Consider the following 19511-nt stretch of genomic DNA (forward strand, 5'->3'; position numbering starts at 1 on the left):
AGGTGAATTCCTTATTCCTTCTGCTGGTAGGTGAATTTATTTTTCCTTTTGCTGGTAGGTGAATTTCTCATTACCTCTGCTGGTAGGTGAACCCCTCATTTCTGCTGCTGGTAGGTGAACTCCTCTTTACTTCTGCTGGTAGGTGAATTTCTTATTCCTTTTGCTGGTAGGTGAATTTATTTTTCCTTTTGCTGGTAGGTGAATTCCTTATTCCTTCTGCTGGTAGGTGAACTGATCATTACTTCTGCTGGTGAATGAATTCCTCATTGTTTCTGCTGGTAGGTGAACTCCTCATTACTTCTGCTGGTTGGTGAATTCCTCATTCCCTGTACTGGTAGGTGAATTACTCATTGTTTCTGCTGGTAGGTGAATTCCTTATTCCTTCTGCTGGTAAGTGAATGCCTCCATACTTCTGCTGGTATGTGAATTCCTCATTACCTCTGCTGATGAGGTGAACTCCTTCTTACTTCTGCTGGTAGGTGAATTCCCTATTACTACAGTAAGACCTGGAAATCTGTGTAAAACCAAAGCTACTGAAAATAAAGAAGTAAAATAAATCTGATATTAATAGAACTTGTGGAACAAATTCTGTTCTCTCTGCCGGATTCCCGAGTCGAGCCCCAGATCTGCACTGGGGGGGAAGGTTATTTTTTTTATTCTAAATTTGTTCCGTTCTCTGTTCCTCACATGTCTATTAAAGGCATCAAAAAAGGAAGGCACTTTTAGGGGAATTTACATTGGGTCCCTGTCCACTCAACACCGGGTCATTTTATACATGGAGGATAACCTTCAACTTGTGACCATAACTGCACCACTGTCTGGGATGCTGGGAGTTGTAGTTTTGCAACAGCTGGAGGCATATTGGTTGGGTAACATTGGCCTAAGGCTGTCCGGACATGCTGGGAGTTGTACTGGAGGCACACTCTTTCAAAAACACTGCTAAAAGTAAACTGATGCAGAAGAAAAAAAGAAACAAACATATCCCCCCAGTCTTATCCCGCACCCTCAGCTAACAGCCCCCTGACCCTGTATGGATACAAAGAATCAACGCATTATGTGACACTTCATAAATAATTAACTTCAATACTCCAAAATGTAAAAGGAACGCAGAAACCACCCTCCCCCACACACCACCAAACTATATAAACACAACACAAATCAGAACAAGCAGAGCAGTCACAGAATAACCAATGTATTATAGTAGTTATATTCTTGTATATAGGGGCAGTATTATAGTAGTTATATTCTTGTATATAGGAGCAGTATTATAGTAGTTATATTCTTGTATATAGGAGATGTATTATAGTAGTTATATTCTTGTATATAGGGGGCAGTATTATAGTAGTTATATTCTTGTATATAGGAGCAGTATTATAGTAGTTATATTCTTGTATATAGGAGCAGTATTATAGTAGTTATATTCTTGTATATAGGAGCAGTATTATAGTAGTTATATTCTTGTATATAGGAGCAGTATTATAGTAGTTATATTCTTGTATATAGGAGCAGTATTATAGTAGTTATATTCTTGTATATAGGGGGCAGTTGTCACGATTCGGCTTCCAGGTAGTGGATCCTCTGTGTCAGCGAGGGATTGGCGTGGACCGTGCTAGTGGACCGGTTCTAAGAGGCTACTGGTTTTCACCAGAGCCCGCCGCAAAGCGGGATGGTCTTGCTGCGGCAGTAGCAACCAGGTCGTATCCACTAGCAACGGCTCTACCTCGCTGACTGCTGAGAAGGCGTGGGACAGAAGGACTAGGCAGAGGCAAGGTCAGACGTAGCAGAAGGTCGGGGGCAGGCGGCAAGGTTCGTAGTCAGGATGGGTAGCAGAAGTTCAGGTACACAGGCTTTGGACACACTAAACGCTTTCACTGGCACAAGGCAACAAGATCCGGCAAGGGAGTGCAAGGGAGGAGACCAGATATAGCCAGGGAGCAGGTGGAAGCCAATTAAGCTAATTGGGCCAGGCACCAATCATTGGTGCACTGGCCCTTTAAGTCTCAGAGAGCTGGCGCGCGCGCGCCCTAGAGAGCGGAGCCGCGCGCGCCAGCACATGACAGCAGGGGACCGGGACGGGTAAGTGACCTGGGATGCGATTCGCGAGCGGGCGCGTCCCGCTGTGCGAATCGCATCCCCAACGGCCATGACAGTGCAGCGCTCCCGGTCAGCGGGACTGACCGGGGCGCTGCAGGGAGAAAGACGCCGTGAGCGCTCCGGGGAGGAGCGGGGACCCGGAGCGCTAGGCGTAACAGTACCCCCCCCCTTAGGTCTCCCCTTCTCTTTGTCCGGTAACTGCCTCCCCTGGGATGAGGACACCGGGAAAGAATGGAGGGTTTCCTCAACGGCAGGCAGTACAGCAGGAGTGGAAATGGGGAGGGAGGGCAGAGGGCGAGGCCTGGCACGGGGCAGTGTGACACCAGGACGGGGGCCATGGGGAGGCACAGAGGCTTGCCTGACGGGACTGGGAGGGGGGGAGAGGCACTTCCTGTGGCAGGCAGAGTCCCAGTTCCTGATCTCCCCGGTGGTCCAATCAATGGTGGGGGAATGAAGCCGGAGCCAAGGCAGACCGAGGAGGACCTCAGAGGTACAGTTGGGGAGAATGAAGAACTCAATCCTCTCAAGGTGGGGTCCAATAGACATGAGGAGGGGCTCTGTGCGGTAACGCACGGTGCAGTCCAATCTGGCTCCGTTGACCGCGGAAATGTAGAGCGGCTTGACGAGACGGGTCACCGGGATGCTGAATTTATTAACAAACGACTCCAAAATAAAATTTCCAGAGGCACCGGAGTCCAAGCAGGCCACGGCTGAGAGGGAGGAGTTGGCTGAAGAAGAAATCCGCACGGGTACCGTGAGACGTGGAGGAGCAGACTTGGAACCAAGAGACGCCACACCCACGTGAGCTGGGTGCGTGCGTGCGTTTCCCAGGCGTGGAGGACGGATAGGGCAATCCACCAAGAAATGCTCGGTACTGGCACAGTAAAGACAGAGATTTTCTTCCCTACGGCGATTCCTCTCTTCCTGGGTCAGGCGAGACTTATCCACTTGCATGGCCTCCTCGGCGGGAGGCCCAGGCGTAGATTGCAACGGATACTGTGGGAGAGGTGCCCAGAGATCTAAGTCTTTTTCCTGGCGGAGCTCTTGATGTCGCTCAGAAAAACGCATGTCAATGCGGGTAGCTAGATGGATGAGTTCTTGCAGATTGGCAGGAATCTCTCGTGCGGCCAGCACATCCTTGATGCGACTGGATAGGCCTTTTTTAAAGGTCGCGCAGAGAGCCTCGTTATTCCATGATAACTCGGAAGCTAGAGTACGAAATTGGATGGCGTACTCGCCCACTGAAGAATTACCCTGGACCAGGTTCAACAGGGCAGTCTCGGCAGAAGAAGCTCGGGCTGGCTCCTCGAAGACACTCCAAAGTTCAGCGAAGAAGGACTGGACTGTGGCTGTGGCAGGATCATTGCGGTCCCAGAGCGGTGTGGCCCAAGACAAGGCCTTTCCTGAAAGAAGGCTTACTACGAACGCCACCTTAGACCGTTCTGAAGGAAACAAGTCCGACAACATCTCCATATGCAGGGAACACTGAGACAAAAATCCACGGCAGAGTTTAGAGTCCCCATCAAATTTGTCCGGCAGGGACAAACGGAGGTTAGGAGCGGCCACTCGCTGCGGAGGAGGTGCAGGAGCTGGCGGAGGAGATGGTTGCTGCTGTAGCAGAGGCAGAAGTTGCTGTAACATGGCGGTCAACTGCGACAGCTGCTGTCCTTGTTGGGCAATCTGCTGCGATTGCTGAGCGACCACCGTGGGAAGATCAGCGAGACTTGGCAGCGGCACCTCAGCGGGATCCATGGCCGGATCTACTGTCACGATTCGGCTTCCAGGTAGTGGATCCTCTGTGTCAGCGAGGGATTGGCGTGGACCGTGCTAGTGGACCGGTTCTAAGAGGCTACTGGTTTTCACCAGAGCCCGCCGCAAAGCGGGATGGTCTTGCTGCGGCAGTAGCAACCAGGTCGTATCCACTAGCAACGGCTCTACCTCGCTGACTGCTGAGAAGGCGTGGGACAGAAGGACTAGGCAGAGGCAAGGTCAGACGTAGCAGAAGGTCGGGGGCAGGCGGCAAGGTTCGTAGTCAGGATGGGTAGCAGAAGTTCAGGTAACACAGGCTTGGACACACTAAACGCTTTCACTGGCACAAGGCAACAAGATCCGGCCAGGGAGTGCAAGGGAGGAGACCAGATATAGCCAGGGAGCAGGTGGAAGCCAATTAAGCTAATTGGGCCAGGCACCAATCATTGGTGCACTGGCCCTTTAAGTCTCAGAGAGCTGGCGCGCGCGCGCCCTAGAGAGCGGAGCCGCGCGCGCCAGCACATGACAGCAGGGGACCGGGACGGGTAAGTGACCTGGGATGCGATTCGCGAGCGGGCGCGTCCCGCTGTGCGAATCGCATCCCCAACGGCCATGACAGTGCAGCGCTCCCGGTCAGCGGGACTGACCGGGGCGCTGCAGGGAGAAAGATGCCGTGAGCGCTCCGGGGAGGAGCGGGGACCCGGAGCGCTAGGCGTAACAGCAGTATTATAGTAGTTATATTCTTGTATATAGGAGCAGTATTATAGTAGTTATATTCTTGTATATAGGGGGCAGTATTATAGTAGTTATATTCTTGTATATAGGAGCAGTATTATAGTAGTTATATTCTTGTATATAGGAACAGTATTATAGTAGTTATATTCTTGTATATAGGAGGCAGTATTATAGTAGTTATATTCTTGTATATAGGAGCAGTATTATAGTAGTTATATTCTTGTATATAGGGGGCAGTATTATAGTAGTTATATTCTTGTATATAGGAGCAGTATTATAGTAGTTATATTCTTGTATATAGGAGCAGTATTATAGTAGTTATATTCTTGTATATAGGAGCAGTATTATAGTAGTTGCATTCTTGATATAGGAGGCAGTATTATAGTAGTTATATTCTTGTATATAGGAGCAGTATTATAGTAGTTATATTCTTGTATATAGGAGCAGTATTATAGTAGTTATATTCTTGTATATAGGAGGCAGTCTTATAGTAGTTATATTCCTGTATATAGGAACAGTATTATAGTAGTTATATTCCTGTATATAGGAGCAGTATTATAGTAGTTATATTCTTGTATATAGGAGCAGTATTATAGTAGTTATATTCTTGTATATAGGAGCAGTATTAAAGTAGTTATATTCTTGTATATAGGGGGCAGTATTATAGTAGTTATATTCTTGTATATAGGAGCAGTATTATAGTAGTTATATTCTTGTATATAGGGGCAGTATTATAGTAGTTATATTCTTGTATATAGGAGGCAGTATTATAGTAGTTATATTCTTATATATAGGAGCAGTATTATAGTAGTTATATTCTTGTATATAGGAGCAGTATTATAGTAGTTATATTCTTGTATATAGGAGCAGTATTATAGTAGTTATATTCTTGTATATAGGAGCAGTATTATAGTAGTTATATTCTTGTATATAGGAGCAGTATTATAGTAGTTGTATTCTTGATATAGGAGGCAGTATTATAGTAGTTATATTCTTGTATATAGGAGCAGTATTATAGTAGTTATATTCTTGTATATAGGAGCAGTATTATAGTAGTTATATTCTTGTATATAGGGGGCAGTTGTCACGATTCGGCTTTCAGGTAGTGGATCCTCTGTGTCAGCGAGGGATTGGCGTGGACCGTGCTAGTGGACCGGTTCTAAGAGGCTACTGGTTTTCACCAGAGCCCGCCGCAAAGCGGGATGGTCTTGCTGCGGCAGTAGCAACCAGGTCGTATCCACTAGCAACGGCTCTACCTCGCTGACTGCTGAGAAGGCGTGGGACAGAAGGACTAGGCAGAGGCAAGGTCAGACGTAGCAGAAGGTCGGGGGCAGGCGGCAAGGTTCGTAGTCAGGATGGGTAGCAGAAGTTCAGGTACACAGGCTTTGGACACACTAAACGCTTTCACTGGCACAAGGCAACAAGATCCGGCCAGGGAGTGCAAGGGAGGAGACCAGATATAGCCAGGGAGCAGGTGGAAGCCAATTAAGCTAATTGGGCCATGCACCAATCATTGGTGCACTGGCCCTTTAAGTCTCAGAGAGCTGGCGCGCGCGCGCCCTAGAGAGCGGAGCCGCGCGCGCCAGCACATGACAGCAGGGGACCGGGACGGGTAAGTGACCTGGGATGCGATTCGCGAGCGGGCGCGTCCGGCTGTGCGAATCGCATCCCCAACGGCCATGACAGTGCAGCGCTCCCGGTCAGCGGGACTGACCGGGGCGCTGCAGGGAGAAAGACGCCGTGAGCGCTCCGGGGAGGAGCGGGGACCCGGAGCGCTAGGCGTAACAGCAGTATTATAGTAGTTATATTCTTGTATATAGGAGCAGTATTATAGTAGTTATATTCTTGTATATAGGGGGCAGTATTATAGTAGTTATATTCTTGTATATAGGAGCAGTATTATAGTAGTTATATTCTTGTATATAGGAACAGTATTATAGTAGTTATATTCTTGTATATAGGAGGCAGTATTATAGTAGTTATATTCTTGTATATAGGAGCAGTATTATAGTAGTTATATTCTTGTATATAGGGGGCAGTATTATAGTAGTTATATTCTTGTATATAGGAGCAGTATTATAGTAGTTATATTCTTGTATATAGGAGCAGTATTATAGTAGTTATATTCTTGTATATAGGAGCAGTATTATAGTAGTTGCATTCTTGATATAGGAGGCAGTATTATAGTAGTTATATTCTTGTATATAGGAGCAGTATTATAGTAGTTATATTCTTGTATATAGGAGCAGTATTATAGTAGTTATATTCTTGTATATAGGAGGCAGTCTTATAGTAGTTATATTCCTGTATATAGGAACAGTATTATAGTAGTTATATTCCTGTATATAGGAGCAGTATTATAGTAGTTATATTCTTGTATATAGGAGCAGTATTATAGTAGTTATATTCTTGTATATAGGAGCAGTATTAAAGTAGTTATATTCTTGTATATAGGGGGCAGTATTATAGTAGTTATATTCTTGTATATAGGAGCAGTATTATAGTAGTTATATTCTTATATATAGGAGGCAGTATTATAGTAGTTATATTCTTGTATATAGGAGCAGTATTATAGTAGTTATATTCTTGTATATAGGGGCAGTATTATAGTAGTTATATTCTTGTATATAGGAGGCAGTATTATAGTAGTTATATTTTTATATATAGGAGCAGTATTATAGTAGTTATATTCTTGTATATAGGAGCAGTATTATAGTAGTTATATTCTTGTATATAGGAGCAGTATTATAGTAGTTATATTCTTGTATATAGGAGCAGTATTATAGTAGTTATATTCTTGTATATAGGAGCAGTATTATAGTAGTTGTATTCTTGATATAGGAGGCAGTATTATAGTAGTTATATTCTTGTATATAGGAGCAGTATTATAGTAGTTATATTCTTGTTTATAGGAGCAGTATTATAGTAGTTATATTCTTGTATATAGGAGGCAGTATTATAGTAGTTATATTCTTGTATATAGGAGGCAGTATTATAGTAGTTATATTTTTATATATAGGAGCAGTATTATAGTAGTTATATTCTTGTATATAGGAGCAGTATTATAGTAGTTATATTCTTGTATATAGGAGCAGTATTATAGTAGTTATATTCTTGTATATAGGAGCAGTATTATAGTAGTTATATTCTTGTATATAGGAGCAGTATTATAGTAGTTGTATTCTTGATATAGGAGGCAGTATTATAGTAGTTATATTCTTGTATATAGGAGCAGTATTATAGTAGTTATATTCTTGTATATAGGAGCAGTATTATAGTAGTTATATTCTTGTATATAGGGGGCAGTTGTCACGATTCGGCTTCCAGGTAGTGGATCCTCTGTGTCAGCGAGGGATTGGCGTGGACCGTGCTAGTGGACCGGTTCTAAGAGGCTACTGGTTTTCACCAGAGCCCGCCGCAAAGCGGGATGGTCTTGCTGCGGCAGTAGCAACCAGGTCGTATCCACTAGCAACGGCTCTACCTCGCTGACTGCTGAGAAGGCGTGGGACAGAAGGACTAGGCAGAGGCAAGGTCAGACGTAGCAGAAGGTCGGGGGCAGGCGGCAAGGTTCGTAGTCAGGATGGGTAGCAGAAGTTCAGGTACACAGGCTTTGGACACACTAAACGCTTTCACTGGCACAAGGCAACAAGATCCGGCCAGGGAGTGCAAGGGAGGAGACCAGATATAGCCAGGGAGCAGGTGGAAGCCAATTAAGCTAATTGGGCCAGGCACCAATCATTGGTGCACTGGCCCTTTAAGTCTCAGAGAGCTGGCGCGCGCGCGCCCTAGAGAGCGGAGCCGCGCGCGCCAGCACATGACAGCAGGGGACTGGGACGGGTAAGTGACCTGGGATGCGATTCGCGAGCGGGCGCGTCCGGCTGTGCGAATCGCATCCCCAACGGCCATGACAGTGCAGCGCTCCCGGTCAGCGGGACTGACCGGGGCGCTGCAGGGAGAAAGACGCCGTGAGCGCTCCGGGGAGGAGCGGGGACCCGGAGCGCTAGGCGTAACAGCAGTATTATAGTAGTTATATTCTTGTATATAGGAGCAGTATTATAGTAGTTATATTCTTGTATATAGGGGGCAGTATTATAGTAGTTATATTCTTGTATATAGGAGCAGTATTATAGTAGTTATATTCTTGTATATAGGAACAGTATTATAGTAGTTATATTCTTGTATATAGGAGGCAGTATTATAGTAGTTATATTCTTGTATATAGGAGCAGTATTATAGTAGTTATATTCTTGTATATAGGGGGCAGTATTATAGTAGTTATATTCTTGTATATAGGAGCAGTATTATAGTAGTTATATTCTTGTATATAGGAGCAGTATTATAGTAGTTATATTCTTGTATATAGGAGCAGTATTATAGTAGTTGCATTCTTGATATAGGAGGCAGTATTATAGTAGTTATATTCTTGTATATAGGAGCAGTATTATAGTAGTTATATTCTTGTATATAGGAGCAGTATTATAGTAGTTATATTCTTGTATATAGGAGGCAGTCTTATAGTAGTTATATTCCTGTATATAGGAACAGTATTATAGTAGTTATATTCCTGTATATAGGAGCAGTATTATAGTAGTTATATTCTTGTATATAGGAGCAGTATTATAGTAGTTATATTCTTGTATATAGGAGCAGTATTAAAGTAGTTATATTCTTGTATATAGGGGGCAGTATTATAGTAGTTATATTCTTGTATATAGGAGCAGTATTATAGTAGTTATATTCTTATATATAGGAGGCAGTATTATAGTAGTTATATTCTTGTATATAGGAGCAGTATTATAGTAGTTATATTCTTGTATATAGGGGCAGTATTATAGTAGTTATATTCTTGTATATAGGAGGCAGTATTATAGTAGTTATATTTTTATATATAGGAGCAGTATTATAGTAGTTATATTCTTGTATATAGGAGCAGTATTATAGTAGTTATATTCTTGTATATAGGAGCAGTATTATAGTAGTTATATTCTTGTATATAGGAGCAGTATTATAGTAGTTATATTCTTGTATATAGGAGCAGTATTATAGTAGTTGTATTCTTGATATAGGAGGCAGTATTATAGTAGTTATATTCTTGTATATAGGAGCAGTATTATAGTAGTTATATTCTTGTTTATAGGAGCAGTATTATAGTAGTTATATTCTTGTATATAGGAGGCAGTATTATAGTAGTTATATTCTTGTATATAGGAACAGTATTATAGTAGTTATATTCCTGTATATTGGAGCAGTATTATAGTAGTTATATTCTTGTATATAGGAGCAGTATTATAGTAGATATATTCTTGTATATAGGAGGCAGTATTATAGTAGTTATATTCTTATATATAGGAGCAGTATTATAGTAGTTATATTCTTGTATATAGGAGCAGTATTATAGTAGTTATATTCTTGTATATAGGAGCAGTATTATAGTAGTTATATTCTTGTATATAGGAGGCAGTATTATAGTAGTTATATTCTTGTATATAGGAGCAGTATTATAGTAGTTATATTCTTGTATATAGGAGGCAGTATTATAGCAGTTATATTCCTGTATATAGGAGCAGTATTATAGTAGTTATATTCTTGTATATAGGAGCAGTATTATAGTAGATATATTCTTGTATATAGGAGGCAGTATTATAGTAGTTATATTCTTATATATATAGGAGCAGTATTATAGTAGTTATATTCTTGTATATAGGAGCAGTATTATAGTAGTTATATTCTTGTATATAGGAGCAGTATTATAGTAGTTATATTCTTGTATATAGGAGCAGTATTATAGTAGTTATATTCTTGTATATAGGGGGCAGTATTATAGTAGTTGTATTCTTGATATAGGAGGCAGTATTATAGTAGTTATATTCTTGTATATAGGAGCAGTATTATAGTAGTTATATTCTTGTTTATAGGAGCAGTATTATAGTAGTTATATTCTTGTATATAGGAGGCAGTATTATAGTAGTTATATTCTTGTATATAGGAACAGTATTATAGTAGTTATATTCCTGTATATTGGAGCAGTATTATAGTAGTTATATTCTTGTATATAGGAGCAGTATTATAGTAGATATATTCTTGTATATAGGAGGCAGTATTATAGTAGTTATATTCTTATATATAGGAGCAGTATTATAGTAGTTATATTCTTGTATATAGGAGCAGTATTATAGTAGTTATATTCTTGTATATAGGAGCAGTATTATAGTAGTTATATTCTTGTATATAGGAGGCAGTATTATAGTAGTTATATTCTTGTATATAGGAGCAGTATTATAGTAGTTATATTCTTGTATATAGGAGGCAGTATTATAGCAGTTATATTCCTGTATATAGGAGCAGTATTATAGTAGTTATATTCTTGTATATAGGAGCAGTATTATAGTAGATATATTCTTGTATATAGGAGGCAGTATTATAGTAGTTATATTCTTATATATATAGGAGCAGTATTATAGTAGTTATATTCTTGTATATAGGAGCAGTATTATAGTAGTTATATTCTTGTATATAGGAGCAGTATTATAGTAGTTATATTCTTGTATATAGGAGCAGTATTATAGTAGTTATATTCTTGTATATAGGGGGCAGTATTATAGTAGTTATATTCTTGTATCTAGGAGCAGTATTATAGTAGTTATATTCTTGTATATAGGAGCAGTATTATAGTAGTTATATTCTTGTATATAGGAGCAGTATTATAGTAGTTATATTCTTGTATATAGGAGCAGTATTATAGTAGTTATATTCTTGTATATAGGAGACACTATTATAGTAGTTATATTCTTGTATATAGGAGGCAGTATTATAGTAGTTATATTCTTGTATATAGGAGTAGTATTATAGTAGTTATATTCTTGTATATAAGAGCAGTATTATAGTAGTTATATTCTTGTATATAGGAGACAGTATTATAGTAGTTATATTCTTGTATATAGGAGGCAGTATTATAGTAGTTATATTCTTGTATATAGGAGCAGTATTATAGTAGTTATATTCTTGTATATAGGAGCAGTATTATAGTAGTTATATTCTTGTATATAGGGAGCAGTATTATAGTAGTTATATTCTTGTATATAGGAGGCAGTATTATAGTAGTTATATTCTTGTATATGTTTATGCTTCATTGGATGTCTTGTGTATTGCCTAATGGCGCAGGGACTGATGAAATGTCCTTCAGACGACGCTCTGACGAGTAATGTTCTGTGTATAATACAATATATGATGTTGCAGAGGAGAAGGTGACAGCTTTATAGGTTAATATGCTGAGTGTTGATATCTTTATTTCAGTTTATTTTGAACTTTATGGACATAATCTGGAGCAGAACTGGAGCGGTGCTGACCTAAACACTCCAGCAGATGCTCGCTCTCCGCTTCCCCTTTTCTTAACAACTTCCTTCCCTCTTGTACAGATTTCCTTTCCTTTTGCGAAAAATTATATAAATAAAGTCAAAGCTCCAGACGGTTTGTGTCTCTGCGCATATGTGAGAAGAAATAGAGACGTTACATCGTTTGCTGCTCAGTTCTGATAACCCAAACGAACAAATAACATGTTACACAGAATTGTATCTGCCCTAAAAATAGATGTTCTCTGAAGTATTTCTTTGTTTCACTAAAAAGATCTCCAACCAGTGTGCCTCCAGCTGTTGCAAAACTACAACTCCCAGCATGCCTGGTTGTCCGGGCATGCTGGAAGTTGTAGTTTTGCAACAGCTGGAGGCACACTGGTTGGGAAACACTAGCCTAAGGCTCTCCATGCATTCTGGGAGTTATAATTGTGCAACAGCTGGAGGCACACTGGTATGAAAACACTAACCTAAGGTTGCCCAGGAATGCTGGGAGTTGGAGTTTTGCAACAGCTGGAGGCACACTGGTTAGGAAACACTGGCCTAAGGCTGTCCGGGCATGCTGGGAGTTGTAGTTTGAAACAGCTGGAGGCACACTGGTTGGGAAACACTGGCCTAAGGCTCTCTGGGCATACTGGGAGTTGTAGTTTTGCAACAGCTGGAGGCACACTGGTTGGGAAACACTAGCCTAAGGCTCTCCATGCATTCTGGGAGTCAGAGTTTTGCAACAGCTGGAGGCACACTGGTTTGGAAACACTGGCCTAAAGTTATCCGGGAATGCTGGGAGTTGGAGTTTTGCAACAGCTGCATTGTATCAGAGATAAAAGAAAGAACCTTTAATTCTTACCTATCTTTGAGTAGTTGTCTTCTATAATATCCTCCAGACCAATCTCCTTCCAGAAACTGTCATCCCATCCCCCATCTGAGGAAAACGTCCACTTACAGACCAGAGTGCAGAGGGATCTAAACACAGAGACACAAAATATATAAGAAAGTGTCTGAACTTTTGTTATTATGTAATTATAATATTTAATAATAACGATATCTGTTATATAGGACAGGACACTGAATGCCACATATGTAGCTCCGGCGTCACGTGACTCCGGACTCCTCCTCCATACAGACACTTTGTGTAATATTCCTTAACAACATGATTTATTTAATTTGTTCACCAGACTGTGGATAATGTGAACAGAAGCCAAGGAGACAAAGTAACAAGTCGTCTCCATACATCTTTTATGATTCTGACAAATTTAGAAATATCAGAATGGAGACTCCACATAAAAGGTGCTAATGGGTTTCTGTGTACGATTGGGGCGGAATCTGATGCAGCCTACCCCTCCCCACGCTCCATTTATATCAGACAGATACCATACAGGCAGGAAGAGACAGCACTCAGCACTAAGGTAGTGTGCCTCCAGCTGTTGCAAAAAAACAACTACCAGCATACCTAGACAGCCTTAGGCCTTTGTGTTTTCCAATCAGTGTGCCTCCAGCTGTTGCAAAACTACAACTCTCATAACTGCACCACTGTATGGGAGTAATTTATTTTATTTCTTTTGGGGGGGGGGGGGGCATCTTTATCACTATATGGGTGCATTTCTCAAAATGAGTGTTTCCCAACCAGGGTGTCTCCAGCTGTTGCAAACCTGCGACACCTTAGGCGAGTGTTTCTAAACCAGTGGGCATCCAGCTGTTACACAACTATAATTCCCAGCATGCCAGGACAGCCTTAGGCCAGTGTTTCCGAACCAGTGTGCCTCCAGCTGTTGCACAACTATAACTCCAGGAATGCCCGGAAAGCCTTAGGCCAGTGTTTTGCTGGGAGTTGTAATTTTTGCAACAGCTGGAGGCCTATTGGTTGGGTAACATTGGTCTAAGGCTGTCCAGGCATGCTGGGAGTTGTAGTTTTGCAACATTTCAAGGTACTGTGGTTAGGAAACACTGGCCAAAGGCTATCTTGGCATGCTGGGAGTTGTAGTTTTGCAACATTGGTTGGGAATCACTGAACTAAGGTAACATAAGTTTACACCAGTGTTTCCCAACCAGTGTGCCTCCAGCTGTGCCAAAACTACAACTCCCAGCATGCCCGGACAGCCAAAGGCTGTCCGGGCATGCTGGGAGTTGTAGTTTTGACACAGCTGGAGGCACACTGGTTGGGAATCACAGGTTTACACTGAGGGAGTACATGAAAAATTTGGTGCATATGCTGCATAGAATTCTGCACCGTTTCTTATAATAAAGGCCACTAGGGGTCCCCATACCATTCAGAAATTAATCCTGTCAAGCTGCAGCATCATCTCTATCCCAACTGAAGCACAGACAGGAAGTGAGGGCGGGTCTAGCACTCCTCTGTGCTCACTCCTGTCCTATCAGACTGCAGCATGAAAACAGAGAGGAGAGGGTTACAGATAAGCCTGCAGTGATTGGATGAAGAGACCCAGCACAGCAGACTCAGGGAGGAAGTGAATGCATGGTGAGTGAGGGCGGGCTCATTGGTCACCTTGGACACACCCCTTCCTGAGCAGTGGATGTCAGAATGAGTGAGCAGCAGAACCGAGGGATTCGTGAGCCAAATACAGAAACTAGACACATAAAAAAAAGACATGTAAAGCATCTGCATGACCTAGTGAGTAAAACATAGAACTATTATTTTTTTTCTGTGATATGACAGGGTATGCTATGCTTTCCTAGTTGTCTTGTCCATGTCTACATGCCTAATGTATTGAGTTCCTGCCACTTTGACTGACAGATGAACTATTTGTGTCAACAAGCAAACAAATGGGTGTACCTAATAAAGTGAGTGTACATTTTATTACAATGGGACCCTATGGGTGTCTACACCGCGGCATATGTTGGCGCTGGGTTCGGAGGCTGTGGTCGTAACTTCATACCCCGCCCCCTCTTGATGTCACGCCACGCCCCCTCCCATAGACACGAATGTGTGGTGGTGGGGTGTGTGGTGCAGGGCAGTTGTTGTTACCCTAGGGGCAGATGGCATTAACTCCTTGTATTCGTGACGCCAGGGCAAGGTTTAGCCTATAACCCCCAGAAGGTATACCGCTGGATCCTGGGCTAGACACGGATCCCTGGATACGGGATGAAATATCTAGCAACGGAGTACCCCTTTAAGACCCAAAACTGGGAACGGGTGCATTGCTCTTCCGTCCTGCAGCTACTTAGTTACTTAATCTTAAGAAGCAGAACTATATACATTGAATTCATTCTTGTCAGCAGGAAAAAAATAATAATTTCCCCTTATTTAACCGTAGTAAAGGGAACACAGTAATCTGCGCGGCAGCGGTGGCGGCGGCACGGCGTATCCTGTGGTTTCCCAATGATCCAGAATGTGCTCACATCACCAAGCAGATCTGGTCTCGGGAGGAAGCGGCGAGCATCTTATACCGAGGGTATGCGCGGAGTTAAGTAGGGACATGAGACGGGGATTAATATTCAGGAATCCTCGGCCGCTTAGAAGGAAATTTGGGTTTTTCGCGAGCCGGAGGAGAATTTCAGCCGCTGCAAGTTTTCAATTATAGACGGATGTGGTGCCAGGGATAAAAAGAAATCTCTTATTTTACTTCGTGCGACGAGGGTGTTGATACCGGGCGGCTGAGCCCTGAAAATTCCGACGTTATTTGGGTTTTTACGCAATTTTTTATAGATGGAAATTTTTGCGTCATCTGTTCTGAAAAGCGAGAGAGGTCATGACCTTAAAATACATCGAAAGTCTAAAGGGGGCCCATACACCTCAAATAGGTGATCATTCTCATGATCTCTCCATGCACATGGACGTTCTGCACAGATGAATGTCTATGTCTTCTCAATGGAGAGAGAAGGGGTAAGCCGCTGCCAGACAGCACTGAAAAAGACTTGGGCAATTGAAATTCAACATGGCTGACCCATCTCACCATTGACATCAAGTTTCAGGGAATAGTTAGGCCCCTCTACTCATTAAATGAGTGTTTCCCAACCAGTGGGCCTCCAGCTGTTAAAAAACTACAATTCCCAGCATGCCCGGACAACCTTAGGCCAGTGTTTCCCAACCAGTGTATCTCCAGCTGTTGCAAAATTACAACTCCCAGCATGCCTGGACAACCTTAGGTCAGTGTTTCCCAATCAGCGTGCCTCCAGCTGATGCAAAACTACAACTCCCAGCATGTCTGGACAGCCTGTGGCCATTGTTTTACGAGATACATTGCTAAGACTTGTAACTACCCCTACTTACCCCCAGGGCAGAATACATGTATTACCCCCAACAGAAGTATAACTTATACCAGTGTTTCCCAACCAGCATACCTCCAGCTGTTGCAAAACTACAACTCCCAGCATGCCCGGACAGCCAAAGGCTGTCCGGGCATGCTGGGAGTTGTAGTTTTACAACAGCTGGAGGCCCTGTGGTTGGGAAACACTGTTTTGTAGGTTAGCAAGCAAGTAGCAAGTGCTTCCATATATCCCTCCTCCTGTAGTCGCTGACTAGTAAAGGCTTGTTTAAAGGGGTATTCCAGGCAAAAACTTTTTTATATATATATATATATCAACTGGCTCCAGAAAGTTAAACAGATTTGTAAATTACTTCTCTTAAAAAATCTTAATCCTTTCGGTACTTACGAGCTTCTGAAGTTAAGGTTGTCCTTTTCTGTCTAAGTCCTCTCTGATGACACGTGTCTCGGGAAACGCCCAGTTTAGAAGCAAATCCCCATAGCAAACCTCTTCTAAACTGGGCGTTTCCCGAGACAGGTGTCATCAGAGAGCACTTAGACAGAAAAGAACAACCTTAACTTCAGAAGCTCATAAGTACTGGAAGGATTAAGATTTTTTAATAGAAGTAATTTACAAATCTGTTTAACTTTCTGGAGCCAGTTGATATATATAAAAAAGTTTTTGCCTGGAATACCCCTTTAATGTATGTGACCCCCCCTGGAATATAGGAGGAGCCATACACCCTTTGTGTTGTATTGATCACGTCTACCTTTTCTCGACATTGTTTTCTGTATATTGTTGGTATCAGGTGACTTTGCAAAAAAAAAAAAAAAAAGTCGCCATTAAGGTGAGAATTACCCGCGAGCCTCAGATACCCTTTAAAGTCCTGGCTCTTGATCTGTGATGGTAGTTACAGGCCCCCGACAGGCCGAACACAACACCGCGCACTCAGGGAGGTCACAGGGCGGCGAGGTGATATTATCGCCTTTGATGTGGCAGTCGTGAAACGTACAGTCAGTAAAGAGATGAGAAATATCCGTCTGCGAAACACGACAGCGCAAATCACTTAACCTGCACGACAGCGACCATCAAAGAGTCAGGGATACACGAGATACATTGCTAAGACTTGTAACTACCCCTACTTACCCCCAGGGCAGAATACATGTATTACCCCCAACAGAAGTATAACTTATACCAGTGTTTCCTAACAGGGTTGCCTCCAGCTGTTGCAAAACTACAACTCCCAGCATGCCTGGACAGCCTTAGGCCAGTGTTTCCTAACCAGTGTGCCTCCAGCTTTTGCAAAACTACAACTCTCCGCATGCCTAGAGCCATAGGCCAGCGTTTCCTAACCAGTGTGCCTCCAGCTGTTGCAAAACTACAACTCCCAGCATGCCTGGACAGCCTTAGGCCAGTGTTTCCTAACCAGTGTGCCTCCAGCTTTTGCAAAACTACAACTCTCAGCATGCCTAGAGCCATAGGCCAGCGTTTCCTAACCAGTGTGCCTCCAGCTGTTGCAAAACTACAACTCCCAGCATGCCTGGACAGCCTTAGGCCAGTGTTTCCTAACCAGTGTGCCTCCAGCTGTTGCAAAACTACAACTCTCAGCATGCCTCGACAGCCTTAAGCCAGTGTTTCCTAACCAGTGTGCCTCCAGCTTTTGCAAAACTACAACTCTCAGCATGCCTAGAGCCATAGGCCAGCGTTTCCTAACCAGTGTGCCTTCAGCTGTTGCAAAACTACAATTCCCAGCATGTCTGGACAGCTTTAGGCAAGTGTTTCCTAACCAGTGTGCCACCAGGTGTTGCAAAACTACAACTCCCAGCATGCCTTGACAGCCTTAGGCCAGTGTTTCCTAACCAGTGTGCCTCCAGCTGTTGCAAAACTACAACTCCCAGCATGCCCGGACATCCTTAGGCCAGGTTTCCCAACCAGTTTGCCTCCAGCTGTTGCAAAACTACAACTCCCAGAATGCCGGGGAGTTATAGTTTTTAAACATCTGGAGAGCCACCTGGTGGTCCAGGTATGCTGGGAGTTGTAGTTTTGCAACAGATGGGAGCAACTTGGTGGTTAGGGCATGCTGGGTGTTGTAGTTCAGCAACAACTGTAGAGCCACCTGGCCGTCTGAACATGGTGGGAGTTGTAGTTTTGCAACAGCTGGGAACCACCTGGCTGATTGGCATGCTGGGAGCTTTAGTTTTTCAATAGCTGCACAGCGACCTGGCGCTTCGAGCATGCTGGGAGTTATAGATTCGCAACAGCTGGAGGCACATACATTGGGAAAAACTGACTTATACCAACAGTAAAATAAAAATTCTTGCACTACGGCACTTTCGGGTGTCGGTTCTGTGCATGAAAATGGGACAATGCGGCGCACGGAGGTAATAGAAGCAAATTACACTGTATTATATTTTGGCATCATGGGCTCAAAGACCCCGGAGTTCCCCTTTAAAGGGGTACTGCAGCGGAAAACTTTATTTTTTTTAATCAACTGGTGCCAGAGATTTGTAAATTACTTCTAGAAAAAAAATCTTAATCCTTCCAGTACTTATTAGCTGCTGAATAATACATAGGTAATTCTTTTCTTTTTGGAACACAGTGCTCTCTGCTGAATCACAAGCACAGTGCTCTCTGTTGACATCTCTGTCCATTTTAGGAACTGTCCAGAGCAGCATATGTTTTCTATGGGGATTTTCTCCTACTCAGGACAGTTCTTAAAATGGACAGAGGTGTCAGCAGAGAGCACTGTGCTCATGATGTCAGCAGGGAGCTCTGTGTTCCAAAAAGAAAAGAATTTCCTCTGTAGTATTCAGCAGCTAATAAGTACTGGAAGGATTAAGATTTTTTTAATAGAAGTAATTTACCAATCTGTTTAACTTTCTGGCCCCAGTTGATAAAAAAAAAAGTTTTCCACCGGAGTACCCCTTTAAGGTCTTTCTTTCTGCTTCTCGTCCTCCCGTCCTATGAACACAATGAAGTCTTCTCTTCTACGTAGCGGCTTCTCACCTCGGCCCTGATGAAGTGTCAGAAATGTTCTTCTGGTTCTTACGTTTCTGGCAGAACAGGCGTAGTAAATATTTTTCTGTTTGGACGGACGACAATGACGGCGTATGTTACTCCCTAAACGGCGGCGAATACGGCGAATGGGAAACGATCGGTGGCTTATAATCTTAAAGGGAACCTGTCGCTAAGACTTGGCCTATAGAATGATAATAATGCACCATAATATAACATTAAATGGCGCGCGCTGTATGTACATTTCTAGTAAGTTGTCATCTGGGCGGACACTTTGGAGACGCAGTCTATTTGGGTTACGATACCCTATTGCAGGGCATAAGGTGGTGGAATCTAGTGCAGGGTTTCTCAACCAGGGTGCCTCCA

General features: G+C 42.8%; 1 protein-coding gene across 5 annotated transcripts in view; it reads right to left on the reverse strand.

Annotated features, from left to right (window-relative positions):
* The window catches only part of FGGY (FGGY carbohydrate kinase domain containing), a 207520-nt gene that overhangs the window by 135048 nt on the left and 52961 nt on the right, over positions 1–19511 (reverse strand). For all 5 annotated transcript variants that reach the window (XM_056532944.1, XM_056532945.1, XM_056532948.1 and 2 more), the window contains exon 6: positions 12775–12890. In XM_056532944.1, coding sequence (XP_056388919.1) covers positions 12775–12890 — 116 coding nt within the window. The remainder of the gene's footprint in view (positions 1–12774; positions 12891–19511) is intronic.

Source organism: Hyla sarda, chromosome 7 (assembly GCF_029499605.1).
Source record: "Hyla sarda isolate aHylSar1 chromosome 7, aHylSar1.hap1, whole genome shotgun sequence".
Taxonomy (NCBI): Eukaryota; Metazoa; Chordata; class Amphibia; order Anura; family Hylidae; genus Hyla; species Hyla sarda.